Genomic DNA, 15,095 nt, shown 5'->3' on the forward strand with positions numbered 1-15,095 from the left:
TACCAACAGCTGATTTGTGGTATTTGGAGCTGTCCTGGTTGAAAGATGGCCTCACAAAGTATTTTCTCACAGCGGTAAACAAAGCTTTTGGATGCATGCATGGGACATAGTTTCAACTGACTGCTTCTAGTTAGAAAGTATTTTTCAGTGAACAACAAGCCATATGAACAGTATTCTATTCTACATTTGGTTAAACATGAACATTATTTTGACACTATTAAACAAATGGTGTACTTAAAATGTCAGCTCAGCCTAAACAACATTGGTTTTTGGCATATTTTGGCAGTGAACTTACTGGTCAGCAGACAAATTTAGCAAAGCAATACTTTTCTAAAATCAGATTATGTTGTACATCTCAATTTGAGGATCTCGGCTGTGCTTTTAAATGGTCTATTACATCACCTGCAACTTCTGTGTTGTTTTTAGTGTCAATAGATTGGTGGTTTTTACCTTATAGTGCATCTTGACTAATGTACATCATTTTGATGTACTGTTGACATAAAGATTCTAATAGTTTTAGATATTTTTGTAGACTAACGTCTAGTAAAAATCCACATCTAACTCTGTCCCTCTGGTTGACAGAATTCGCTTTTATGGCTAAGGCCTGTCATTTACTATTAGCCTTCAAATTCCTGATAGCGTTCTTTCTCTTTATTTGCCTGTTCACTCTTCATCTCACTATCAGTTCTTTTTAGAAGTTTTCCTTTCATTACACAGTCACATCAAAGCAAATCTTAGCCCGAGTTACTGTTCTCTGTCAGTGTTTGAATTATGCTCACTATTTTGGCATTCAGGCCTCAGCTTCTCTCACTTCTATCATGCTCTGTCCTTTCTTCTGGACTGCTTCAACTTTTTCCTTTGTGCTTCTCTACGCATGGATTCACATCGTCTGGTCTCCCTCCCACCTGTGCGCCCCCTCCTGTGTCTCCACCTGTGTAGCCTACATAGAAGATACGATGTTATTGCAGTTTGATGTTACTGCCACTATTTTCAGTTTGCACTCTCTTGTGAATGTGTTAGTTCATACATGTGTAGTGACACTCTCCTTAAGCTCTAAAAGCACTGCAGCATGATAAAACTCAGTTTGAGGACTCTACTCAACATTTTAGCTTTGTTACTTCCTGCGAGTACCAGTGCTCCTGGTCTGTTATTATATTACTTACATGAGTTAAAGTCATTGCAAGGAATAATGGCAACAGTAACATAAAAAAATAAGAGCATATCACTTCAGGGCAAAACTCTCCTTGTTGCCCTGATTTGTACATGCGAAGGGATTCTGGTGCTCAACCAATGAGGCAGCATCCCAAGCAGGTCCCGCTGGTGCTATCATTCTTCCCTGGGACAGGGGGGCTGGCATGGGGATAGAGGTAGGAGGTTGATTGAGAACCTGAGTGTGTGTGCATGTGTGTGTGTGTGTGTGTGTGTGTGTGAGTGAGTGAGTGTGTTTTCACGATACAGAGGGGGAGAGCACTGCAGCAATCTGAAAAAGTAGGTCAGACACCGACAAGCGAGAAACATAGCAGAGGAGAAAAGAGGTAGGGAAAAGAGATGGAGAGGGAAGGGGGAGAAGGAAAGTGTAGAGAGGGAGCATAGGGGGAGGAAAAAAGGCCAGAAAGTGGGGGAAGGAGGGTGGAGGGTTGTGAGAATAACAGAAGATAGAAAATCAGAAAACCTGGAACAAAGCTGATGTATACATTACACAACTATTTACGATACAAAGAGATACTCCTAATAAAAATATGTAATGCAATATCACGATTTGCTCTAAAATGATGCAAAATTGCCTTTACCACTTTTCCCTTTCACAAAGGAATGTCTGTAAAGCAACAGAGCATAACCTACTTAAATAACCAGCATTACATTTTGCTAAATTAACAACAAATGGATACCAATATAGCAATCTAAAACTACAGATTGGACATTGACCTCTACTTCATGGCTGACTTTCCTGGAAGGTCACTTCTTTGGCTAAATGCTTGTAAGCTAATCTCCTCAATAAATACAGTGGGTCAGAGTCTTAAATCTTCTGCTTAGTCTGTTTCTGTCATGAAGGCAAATATGTGTAGGCTCTCATCCGATTTGAAGTGCAAAGAAGAGCTCGGAGAGAGAAGCAAGACCTTTCAAGAAAAATAACTGCTACTGTTTCCCTCAATTTTTTTAGTTATGAGACTTTGTCTTTTAAGTGTGTTGCTCTTGATATTACATAAGTGCATAATGTCGAAAATACACGGTGACACGCACAAAACACTGAGGGCACTCAGGCTTCTTATATACAGTATATGGACTCCACTCTACCTTTCTCTTTTGCTCTTCAGGCCATGTCTGTGTTTTATTATTTATTTGATAAAGCACAAAGTATACTGCATCTATAAATACACTGCAGGGCTTGTAGGAATGAACAGCAACTGGGAAAGATTGTGCAGTAGCCACGCAAACCCTGGTGTTATCACGCTACTGCAACTGATTCAGTGACAATTGAATGGGCTACAGTAGAGTAATAAGCTCAGGAACACATAGACACTAAGCTTGCAGATCACACAGATGGCCCACGCTCAGAAAATTGCCTTTGAGAGATAAAAAATAAGCAAACCTGGAAAATAAACTCTGGAAAACAACAGAGATCTCTGTGGTGGGACACTCTTATAACTGAGCTTATTTTTTCTTTTCTGTCCAGGAAATTTACCCAGAGGACAAAGATTTGGAACTGAACAAGCAGACATGGAGCTGTAAGACATTGTAGTATAAAAAAGATGTCACTTATAGAAAAGGTACTAAGACAATAGTACCAAGAGGTTAGTGGGGCAGAGGCAAAATGCCAATAGAAACATTTTAATTTAAAACAGGGACTTCAATCTTATTGGTTTCCTTTTTGGTCAGAATAACAATGGTAATTCTGTGAAGACAGCTTAAGCCTTACAGTTCACATGTTTCAGGGAAACATGTAAGATAACTCTAGCTTCCTCGCTGATGTTTAGGAACAAGTAGCTCAGATGCATCTAATCTTGCAATACTAGGTGGCAATTAAAGCTTATACAGCCTTAATTTTATGGCCAAATCCATAACTTTGCATCCAAGACTTAAGAAATGTTAGGCATTTGAAAATGACAGACATCTTTTGATCAACTAAATTACCAGAGAACAGGTAGAACTAAAAAAGAAAAAAAAAAAATCCAGAAAATCTTTTAATCTAATTTTATTTAAATGTAATTTGAGCTGTCATCTCAATTGGTGTAAATTGTGTGATTTAGCAGTGATGAGTAATGTTACCTGTGGCAGTCAAGTGTAAGAGCAGGAGCTGTTGTCGTGGAGTCTACATGATGTAAAAACTGTATCAATGTGGCGTAGACATTGTAGCTTTAAATATTAAAATTAAAGATTCCAAAAATAACTTCCTTAAGTTTGCAGGGTCTGTCATCATATTCTACATCTGTAAACAAATGTCTGTTCACTAGAAGACTGCTGTTCAACTTTGACAGTTGCAGCCCCAAATTCATGTTTTGACCCTTACAACACTGAACACACAGTGAGCTGTGGGATTTCTCACTAGTCTACTGGACTGTGGCATACAGAGGATCAGTTATTTATTAATCTTGTTTTCACAGCTTCTTGTCTTTCTCATCCCTCCATCGTATCCAGTGTCCTCTCTATTAGAGTATCACAAATTATTGGTGTTGTTCTAATATTTTTCTGCCCATTTTTCCTTTCTTTTTTAGATTCAGTGTTACATGAATGCATTGTTATTTTGCTCTCTGTTTCTTCTGCACTTTTCTCCAGAGGTCTGACCTTAGGTCAGTCGGGACTCAAAAATCTGAGGCAGGACCCTCAGGTTTTTGGGTCGGGGTGGATCTGGTTTCAGGTCCAGGTCTGCTCTGAATTTTCTTACGCAAGGGGATATTTATTTGTATTTGATTTTGATAATTATGTTTGTCAATTTAATTTTAGTATATCATAATTAGAAAATAAAAAATAGTTGAGAATAAAATATAAGATACATATATATATTGAAATAAACTGAGATTTTAAAAAAAGAGTTTGATAATGAATTGATAGTACAATTAATAATTTGATTAAATTATAATCACAGTAAATCATCGTTCTCCTGATGGCACATGATATGCATGATACTGACAGCACATCTATTTTTACAGCTTCATCGTTCATCACAATCATTTATGAGTGTCAGATATGATTTGGTTAGGCCTAATGAGTCTGATTGTCCTTGGACTACGGTCACAGCAGGTCAAATTGTGCCAAGGTCCTTTTCAGGGAAGGTCCACTTGCCTGCTGTGCTATTAAAAAACAAGTCTTTCTTTTTTTGAAAAATAATTTACACAAAGTGTGTGTGGAAATTTCATGGGTCCATTTCACAATGTGTCCAACCTTTCAAATGTAAAAACTTGAGGGAGGACGGCCATTGCGGCGACTCTCGAAGTGAGAAGTAGTTTTGCGTAGGATAACATATGGGTCACTTTGATCCAGTGGATTTGGCTTAAGCATCACTTATGTGTAGCTGGGTTTGACAGGGTCGCACATACACCAGTCGTATTCTTCTGGTGTTGGGTTTGGGTTTCAAACTGCACTAAAGCTATAGTTTTTCTTTATGCTTTTTTATGTTTTTTTGGCCTTGCTGAATTTTTTTGATTTGCATCTGACTCTTTCTCCTTCTCTCGCTTTCTTTTTCTGCTTTCTCTTCCTGTCTTTTTTTCTGTTTGCTGGTTTCTTCCTTTCTTCTAGTATGTGGCATTTGGCTCCCTATTCTTCATCCTCATCTCCATCTCCACTTTCTGCATGGAGACGCATGAGGCCTTCAACACCATCATCAACAAGACAGAGAACGTCACAGTGGGCAACTTTACCCGTGAGGAGATTGTATACGAAGTGGTGACTGACAGCTGGTTGACATACGTGGAGGGTGTGTGTGTCATCTGGTTCACCATCGAGGTCCTGCTGCGAGTCACCTTCTGCCCAGATAAGTTTGAATTCTTCAAAAGCACCCTCAACATCATCGACTTTGTCGCCATCCTGCCCTTCTATCTGGAGGTGGGCCTGAGTGGTCTATCCTCCAAAGCTGCCAAGGATGTCCTGGGGTTCCTCCGTGTCGTCCGATTCGTCCGTATCCTCCGAATCTTCAAGCTCACCCGCCACTTTGTGGGTCTCCGTGTCCTTGGCCACACCCTTCGTGCCAGCACCAATGAATTCCTCCTGCTCATCATCTTCTTAGCCCTTGGTGTCCTCATCTTTGCCACTATGATCTACTATGCCGAACGGATTGGCGCAGACCCAGATGACCCAACAGCCAGCGCCCACACCAACTTCAAGAACATACCCATTGGATTTTGGTGGGCCGTTGTGACCATGACCACACTGGGCTATGGAGATATGTATCCGGAGACGTGGTCAGGGATGCTGGTGGGTGCGCTCTGTGCCTTGGCTGGTGTGCTGACCATTGCTATGCCTGTACCTGTCATTGTCAACAACTTCGGCATGTACTACTCTCTGGCCATGGCCAAACAAAAGCTGCCCAAAAAGAAGAACAAACATATCCCCCGAGCACCCCAACCAGGGTCCCCTAACTACTGCAAGCCAGATGCCCTGGCAATGGCTACTGCATCCCCGCAAAGGATCTTGGGAAATGTCCTAGGTGGAGTGATGGGGTCTGGAGGCATAGGGGGTGACTGTCCTCTTGCCCAAGAAGAAATTATAGAGATTAACAGAGGTGAGAGATTTTTCTTTCATGTTAAGTCCCTATATTTTGAGAACAAATGTTATCTTTTGACAGCTGAAAAATGCTAGATGCCTGTGAATAAGTGTGTGTATACAAAAAAAAAATTCAAACTCCTTTGTGAATTTCTTCTACTTTTGTGGAGAGTAATGCTCAATATGTATTTTATAGTTCACATTTTACAATCAAAGTAAATTGGGTAAAACTGACTAGCATGCTTCTGGGAGAAATGACAGTGCCAAAGCTTCAAGAAAAAGAAGTGTGAGTACTGTCAAGAAGTGATGAATAGTTGATTCTGGATCCACCCCGGAGAAATCACTGGCCCATCAGAACTCATGTGTAATTTATGATCAACTGGTAGGTCCACAGTCGCCTTAAGGCACCCATCTGTCAGTGAAGAACAAACATTATGGAAGCAGAATGAACTCAATTATCTATTAAAACAGCTTAATGCATCTCAATTTGGGCTGACCTCAGATATTTCTCTCTGGCATCAGCAGTAAAATCAGGAGGAGAGGTAAACTGGCTCTTTGTTTGCTCTTTACATGCTGCAGCATCAGGCTCAATCACATGCAACAATAATGCACCTTTAATGCATTGCTTTACTGCCTGCCACTACTGTCATCAGTGAGCCAGAAAATACTGGTTTAACAGTGCTTTTACTACACCCTGTTTGCTTGGCTCTCTTCCAGTCTGATATGATTTCTTAAAGGTTGTGTCAGAATTTTTTTTTTTTTTTTTAGCAGGAAGCTGTAGTAGTCAAAATTTTGACAAATGGCTCCAAGAATGCTTTCAACACAGCAACATACCTGCTTGGTGACATACTGTACTTTAACATAATATCCCTTAAAAAATGTTTGTGTTATCTGCAGTATTCATCCCTGATCATTAATGAACATTAGTGGCCACTTAACTTGTTTGGAAGTTTTACAGGAGGCTCCTCTGAATAGCTCCATAAATGCAATGATTACTTTAAATGAACTATTTGGTCTATAAAATGTCAAAATAATGCAAATGCTCTTCACAAGATGCAGTTAGTGAGTAAGACTATTTTTTTTTGCTGATTAATAGCAAAAAACATCCAGAATTTCAATTTACAGTGTTAATAAATGCAGAAAAGAAAGCAGAACATGTAAATTTTGGTGCTGTATTTAGAAAAAATTAGGTATTTTGCCTGATTAAATTATCTAAAACCACGAACAATTACCAAAATATCACTGATGAAATTTGACTAATTGTTTCAGCACTTGCCTATTGTGTTCTATATTAAGTTTATTGTGACCTCATGGTACTGTGTTTAAATATTTTGCAGTATCTGTATTAAGCCTTCTTGTTGTTACAGTTTTGTGACTATTATCAGACCTCGAAATCTCGAAATGCCAACCTGTATTGCTTTATTTTGTCACACTTGATCAATGACATTAACTAATACAAATTCATATCTGAAAGCATATTTGTGAAAGAATACGTAAGGAATACAATTCTCTAAGGGGTTCTGTTAATACAGTAATATCCTCTATTCTTTGTTGCCTTCTATGCCCCCCCCCCCCCCCAAACACCTTCCCTCTAGATTCCAAGCAGAATGGTGATGCAGCTTCGGCCGCTCTGGCTAACGAGGACTGCCCCACCATCGACCAGGTACTGAGCCCGGACGAGAGGAGCCCGATTGGGCGTGGGCCTACCCGGGAACGCTACCAGCAGGACCGTGCCTGCTTCCTGCTCAACACCAGAGAATTCCGTGCCACAGATGGGAATGTGCGGAAAGGTACGTTTCACACCAGGAGACGGATACTTAAACATGCACATCTTATGTAATCAGATCCACACAGCAAGATGCCACGCACAACATACAGAAAACATATGTCATATACATACGTCCGGTGTGCATCCGGTGCAAATAAGTACACACAGGTCACTGCATGGCTATAAGATCAGACTCCTACATTTAGGAAAGAGGGGTTGGATGGGAGAGCACACATGAAACTGACTTTGGAAGCCTCAACTACAGATAGAAGGCTCCAATTACAGCTGGCAGCAAAACATACACACATATCCAGTCATACAGCCACAACACATGCAGATACACTCAGCTCTTCTGCTCTGCTCTATTTGTTTCCACCTCTTCACATTCTTGTTGTCTGTGTTTCCATCACCGCTTGGTATCATATTTTATTTCTTCTGTCAGACAAGATTTTCTGTGCCTCCACTTCTCTCTTTTTTCTTTCTCTTCTCAAACCCTCAGTCACGTCTTCCATTTTTTTCATGGTGTCTGTGAAATTTGTTGTGCGTCCCATGTCACATTTATTCATGCTCATAAACAATCTCTGTCTTTCTCTGTCTTCTGGACTTAGACAGTTGACCATGCATTAATTTACTTCTCGTCACTTCTGTTTCTCCCTCTCTGTTTCTCTCTCTCTCCTGCCTCACATCATTATTTTTACTTTGGCCTGCCGCCCTGCCCCCTTCCCCCCTGTGATGACTTTCCCTCCCTAACTCTCCCAACATTTTCCCTCCTGATGCCCTTTCTCCTTTGCCCCATCTTTAAACCCATGCCCTAATTTTCCCTCTTCTTTTCCTTATGTGCTACATCGTAACCCCCCCCCCCTTTTTTTTTTTTAAACCCCATGTGCATTATCTTCATGCTCATGAAAACCTTACACCTTGATTCATTTACTACTGCAATCCAACCACCACCACTGCCGCCAACCTGCACCAAAACACTCCCTCACACTCCCTCCAAACTCTCAACACCCCCTGTTGACAACAAACTAGAGGCAGCAGCCCTGGCACCCAGCCCAGACTCCCCTTTGACTGAGGATTGGTTTAAGATGGAAGGGTCTCTGTTACAGCAGGACCTCAATGCAAACTCCACCTCCTCCTGGATCAAACCATAGACCAATGAGGTAACACTGACAAAAGTTAAAAATAAAGAGAGTCCGTAGCCTAGTCAACTTTTGACTGAAAACACCCAGCAATTCTGATCTGGCTCTCCATGAAATAGCACATTTTACAGTTGCACAAATTACGCTACACCTGTACAGCACCCACTTTAACACAGACGCAGCTGCACACACTATGCATGACTTCCAATGACAGATACACAACCATTTCCACAGTGTTGTGTCTACATGTTCAATGGAGTTTGAAGTGTCTTCTCTGTGCCTGGAAGTGCTGTCAGTTTTAATGTCATATTAGAAGAGTGACTCAAACAGTTGACCTATGGTTAGGTAGTGCTTAAATCTGAATCTATTAAAATTTGGGTGCCAAATGGCATTTAAGGGCTCATCATCTGATTTTTGGGAGGTATTTTACCCAATAAAACCTAACCTCAGCCCAATATCCTACCTGCATACAAATTTGCATCATTATAATTTTGTGAACTCAGCGACAATCTCAACAAACCATTTACAAGATGTAAAAAAAAAAAAAAAAAAAAGTTTGGAAAGAAAATGGGATCGTTCTTTGCTATACACCCATAATTAGTAGTGTGCACAAATATGTGTATACTTGTGTGTTTGTGTCTGTGTGAGAGCTTAAAACTTGCATACAGTCATGAGTGCAAGAGCACGTCCATGTGGGTGTGCACATTTTGCAAATACACCCAGCAGCTCAAGTGAAATTAACCCAGTTGTCGTGTCCTGTGTCAATAACTAATAAAACCTACACTGAAGAAGACTGAATGGGAACAGTGGGTCAAGTTGTTGTCTGATGTGCCTCTGTGTTGTTGTTGTCTCTCTCTTCAGGTTGTGTCATATCACGCGTGTGTATGTGGGCTTTTTCATTCTTACATGTTATACACTGTGTCTCTGTCCTCTCAATGCCGTCTGAGTGTTGTGTTTGTGTTGTCGTGTGTGGCTTAATTTTGTTTTTCCCTTCTACTCTGTTTATTCGTGTTGCTCCCTCCCCTGCGGACCTCCACCTTGGCAAACAGAAGCATTCACTGCAATCCAGACATTTTTGGCGCTGTAAAAAACATACTTTCTACATTTGTATCTATAATTTGTACATGTACTCATGCACAGGTTATACTATTTAACCTGAACATTTAACTGAACAGTGCCCTCAATGGCACCTATTCCTTCTATACATATGTTTCAGGCTCAAAGACGTGCATACTTACATGTACATATGCCTTATTATATGTAAAATCAGTTGACTGGCCATGATGGCTTAACACAGTTCTGACACTGACTGCAGTGTTGTATGAAAATCATCTTTCCAAGGCCCAAGGTCACAGGGGTCAGGGGAGCCGTCAAGGTCAAGGGATAGTACCTCTTGAATCATGCCACGCTGGAAACAAGCAAACAATTTGAAACTGTTATCACTCAATGTCCTACCTCAGCTTTGTAAACAAAGCAACTTGACTTATAAATCAGTTATTGCAATGCTGATTTACAAAACATTGTGCTGTGAGCGTGTAATGGATCTGAAATACTATTCCCTTGACCATGTAACTGTGCTTTCAGTGCCTAGTGTACTCCAAAGTTCAGGACCTTTTGTATTTGCACTGTGGAGACCTGGATAGAGAATAAAAGCTGCACTCAGTGACTGAAACACTTACACACTTACTGACCAGACAGACAGTCAAACGCTATGACAGATTCGATTGAAAAGTGGCTACACGCCGTCTAAGGTAAGCAAGGCCTGAGCTGTCCAAGCCCTTCACTTAAGAGGTCCCTGACATGCTTCAGTTTCAATGGTTCTTATGTATAAACTGCAATCTAAGCGCTACAGAAATCCCTCTTTAAAGCAAATCAGGAGTCCATTTTGCCATCTCTTGAACCTGATTCTCTAGCATTTTATAATGAGGTCATATGTAAACAGCCCTGTGATAGACAAATGGCATGTCCACGGTGTTGCCCACCTCCTACCCAGTGCATGTGTAAATAAATAGATGGCTACATATAGAAAGTTATATATATATGAATGTCAAAATTTAGATGATTAGCAATTAGTTAAAAAAAAAGTGATTTAGGTGAAGAAAAACAGTACTGAATATCAAGAAATTAGCAAAAAAAAAGCCCAAAACAAAATAAAAAAAAAAAGAAAAACACTGGATTAATGTTAGTTAATGTCCCTGTTCTCCGCTGATAATAAACACTCTCCTTGTTTTTAAAGAGGGATTCTAATGCTCTCTAAAACTCATTCTTGTGTGCTTCAGTTGTGATTTATTTCGTAGATACATGCATAAGATGTCTTTGCCAACTTCTTTTATTAGCTTTTCCGTTTCTTCTCTTTGATTGTTGGCCATTTGACTTCCTACGCACCCAATACAATATGCATGGCTCATTAAGGTCAAACGGTCAATCACCCCTTTGATTGCCCACTTCCAGTCACTCCTCTAGACTTTCTTCAAGGATCTCAGGCTCGTTGGGTTCTGTCTTCTTTCTTTTTCTGTCTCTCCCCCTCTCCACACTCTCTGCCGTCAGTTCCTCACTGGATGTGTGCAATTGTTGTTTTAAAAATTTATTTTCTTGGTTCCTTCTTGTGCTTATTTATCTCCCGTGTTTCTAACATGGTGTGTACATCTTTCATTAAGTGTTTTTGTGGAGTATTATGTGCATAATATTAAGTTATATTAATTTCAAATTATTATATTTTGCTGTTGTCTGTGCATATGATCTGTTTTTTTCCTCTTAATGTCTGAGTTTTGTACAACTGTGTTGACTTTCCCTTTGTTCTTCCTGTGTTCTCCTTTGAGTTTTATCATCACCTACTGTCTTCTGTGAATTAGAATGAGAAAGAAATTGCCAAAAAAAAAGTGAAATTAGTTAACATAAAAAAGGCACAAATCTCACTGGTTCAGGACATTCTCAAGGACTTATGTGACAAAAAAACTAGTCATAGTCATTACCAAATTCAACCAACACCATAACATTAAAACTTTTAATGTTTATTTGACCCAAGAATAAGGATTATACCTTTTATTTGACAACTCCCATCTCTTGTAAAATGACAGAATTTCTGCATTGCACTTTAAATCAATTTTGAGGTTTAACAAATATTATACATTAGACAGAAGAAGCATAAATCTATTCATAAGCAAGCTGTTATATTTAGCAGGGCGCATTCGCTCTTCATCCACATTTCATCCCACCCTTATTTAACCTATCGTTTACTATTCATTATTTTGATATTTCTATTGTAGACAGTTTTGACGTTACAGCCAGTGGCTAAGTACAGCAGGCTACAACCATTACAATACATCCAATAATATATACTACCTCTAAATTTATCTCCTAAAAGCCTTCTTGTATAAAGTAATTTGTGTGAAAATGTGTTTTATGTGGTAACACTTGGCAGTGTCCTCCTGTGTCATTGTACTCTTTTAGTCTGAAGCCCTTTGTAAAACTTGTTCTACATTGTCATGCATGTTCTGACGTGTGTCGCAATAACACTGTGTTTCTTACTTTGTTGCCCCATCACAAAACTCTGCAAATATTTATTTCGTCTGAGCCAGATTTTTACCTTATAACAGGAATAATACATTATATGTATATATGTACAGTACGTCTGTACCTATGCTAAATATGTAAATGTAGAAGTATTTTTATAAAATGTTAAATGGAATCGAGTTTGAATGACAACAGCTGATGCATATAGGTCTATATGACCTACATACAGCTAACAAGAGGATGCAGGATACAGTTGCATGTCATTTAGTTTCCCCAAAAGACATCCCTGGTACTGTATGTATTCTATAGACACATTGTGGCTTCAGTAATGGTCACGAAGGGATCAATACATCTAATTATGGGTAACAGGAGATCAGCCTGCCTTTAACAGGGAATTGATCCCATGTAAGAATGATACAGTATGTAGCCATGCCAAGAATAGCGTCTGAGCAGTCAGCAAATCCTGTGTATGCATAGCAAGCACACACTCATGAAAGTGTAGGACATGTGTGAAGTGAGTAATAGAAGTGGTCGAGTAGTTCTCTGCCTTCTACCTACATACAGTACAGAGAAGAATAATTAAGTCTATTAATTTGGTTCAGTTGTTTTAATGTTATATGATTATTCCTTGGTAAAGAGTCTGGTCAGAATATTTGCAGTTGTCCTCTCTCTGTTCCTCTCTCCGTTGTCTTCCCTTTCCATAACCTTCTCCTTCTGTGATTAACACTAATTCTCCATCCCATCCCCAGGCCGCCACTGCAGTGCAAGTGTAACTAAAGTCTGACTGTAGGTAGGTACGTACCCTCTCCATAGTGTAAATTAGATGTGACTTTGGGCAGGAACTATGTCATCTGTGAATAAAGTGACACCCAGACTCACCATTTCCCTTGACAGACGATCCCAAAGCACAAAACCCCTGTTGATGTTGTAAATATAGTAGTTAGCACAGAGAGGAGGTAGCTAGCAGACCGTGACAGACTGCAGTGGCTGAGATATGATTACCTCTACTGTATAGGCCTTTTTATTGTCATTTCTGAAAACTCTCCTTGTCTTGAATTTTTACCAACGAATACTTTTTAACATCAGGAGAAGCAATATAATGCACCAATCAGCGTTTGGTTGCAAAGCAGCCAGCCAAACATGGTCATATATACAGTTTATATCTGACACCATCAGGACCCTGTTACTGCCTGGTCTACATTATTCTTCATCAGTTTCACCTTCATCTAATCAAAAGATGGGAAATCATTTTTTCTCTTCTATATTTTACTCATGTCCCACTTGACAAGTGTTCAAACCCTCCAGACTTAAAAGGGACAAATGAAGGACATTTATTCAAAGCAACAGAGCCAACATTAAAGCCAGAATTGAATACTGCAAACATGATCACCTTTACCTTTTGGTAGTTTAGCTTTAGTTTGGTTGAAGATCATAATGTATATGAAACATAGGGCTCTCCTTTTTTTTTTTTTTTTTCAAATCTCGTGAGCAGTGTTTTATGATGTATTTTTCCTTTCATTTTTCTCTCTCTACTCCGCATGCTGCATGCTGATTTCTGCATAGCACGAAGAATAGATCCAAAGGAATTTCTCAGTAGAATCAAAACCTTTTGTTGTAACTTCATATACGGGTTTCTCAATATTGTTTTTGTGAACTCCCATACTGCGTCCTTCAAATCTGTAGGGCATTTGTCACTCTTGATCAAAGGTAGCACACAAGTAAAGCAGTTGCCTAATATTTAACTTAATACAACTTGTAGCATAAAATCAGCTGACTGGGACATTACTATATTAAAAATTGAAATACTACTACACAGTAAATTAACTTGCTCTATTTTATACTGTATATTGATTGTTTTATCATCTGAAAAATGTCAAACAGTTTAACTTATTTTAATGGCATAAACAAGACATTAAAGCTCTCTATTTCGTAAAAGAATTTTGAACTATAAAACTACTGAATGGAACAATGTTATATTACACAAAAGTATTTTGGTTTATACCAGTTGCACATTCAATAGAAGTCAGTTTAGATAAGTTAAAGTTGTATCCTTAAGATGTCAGTCCTGGTTGATTTGGTGACATCCCGGGTTACCTTGATGAGAAGTTTGAAGTGTGCAGCCTGTTGCTGAAATGCTGAATATGACCATTGTCTTGTGTTGTAGCCACATTTTGCTTCAACAGTTGAACGCTTTTAACGTGAAAAAAACTAGCAGTACAATCTTCTGTTTGCATTACCAAAAACTTAATGGTACTCTGACACAGTGTCAGAGAGCAAAAAGTCAACAGTGAGGCTGACATAAATAAGATAAAATTGTGCTGGTTTACATGCATACATCGTTTCCTGTGAATCCCTCATACGCGTGAATCTGAATCCAGTTTAGGAATGGCAGAGCCTGCCACTAACTCAATAGAGAGGTATTTTCTGAATATAAAAACACTGCATGCCTATTGAGGAAAACATGCAGACTATAAATATTAATAAAAACAGGGTTTGATTTCATGAAAATCTTAAGGATAATAACTTTGACTAGTTATTCAGCATAAGGTCAGGTGAAGGGTTTATCGTATAGCGATAACTTTAGAGTTACAGTAGCCACCTCTTGCTTCAGGAGGTTTTTTTCGTCTGCATTTAGTATCAAACATTGTTTTATTGCAATAAAAACAGGTTGGGTTGTTGTACTCATCCCTTCTGTTGTCGCATCAAACATCACAAAACAAATGTCACAAATGTGGCTGCTACTTGATGCAACCTGACAATTGTCTTGATACATTTCGGTGGTATGAACAAAATACTTTTGCAAATGAACTTGAGAATGAAGCAGCACCACAGATGTGCCTGAGCTAATAAGAATAAAAAAAGGACTTTTGTTTATGTTCGGCTCAAATGATGTGTAATCTAGAGTGGTGGAGTTGGCCACTGTGCACCACTATATCGCCGTATTTTTCCATTTCAGCAGGAAGGGACAAAGGGTGTCA

The 15,095-nt window shown here is 39.3% G+C and overlaps 1 protein-coding gene across 1 annotated transcript in view; it reads left to right on the forward strand.

The window, feature by feature from the left end:
- Positions 1-15,095, forward strand: part of LOC120794447 (potassium voltage-gated channel subfamily C member 1-like) — a 38,876-nt gene that overhangs the window by 22,302 nt on the left and 1,479 nt on the right. Inside the window, 3 exon segments of the mRNA XM_040135537.1 lie at positions 4,735-5,716; positions 7,293-7,487; positions 9,466-9,486. Coding sequence (XP_039991471.1) covers positions 4,735-5,716; positions 7,293-7,487; positions 9,466-9,486 — 1,198 coding nt within the window.

This window comes from Xiphias gladius, chromosome 9 (genome assembly GCF_016859285.1).
Source record: "Xiphias gladius isolate SHS-SW01 ecotype Sanya breed wild chromosome 9, ASM1685928v1, whole genome shotgun sequence".
Classification (NCBI taxonomy): Eukaryota; Metazoa; Chordata; class Actinopteri; order Istiophoriformes; family Xiphiidae; genus Xiphias; species Xiphias gladius.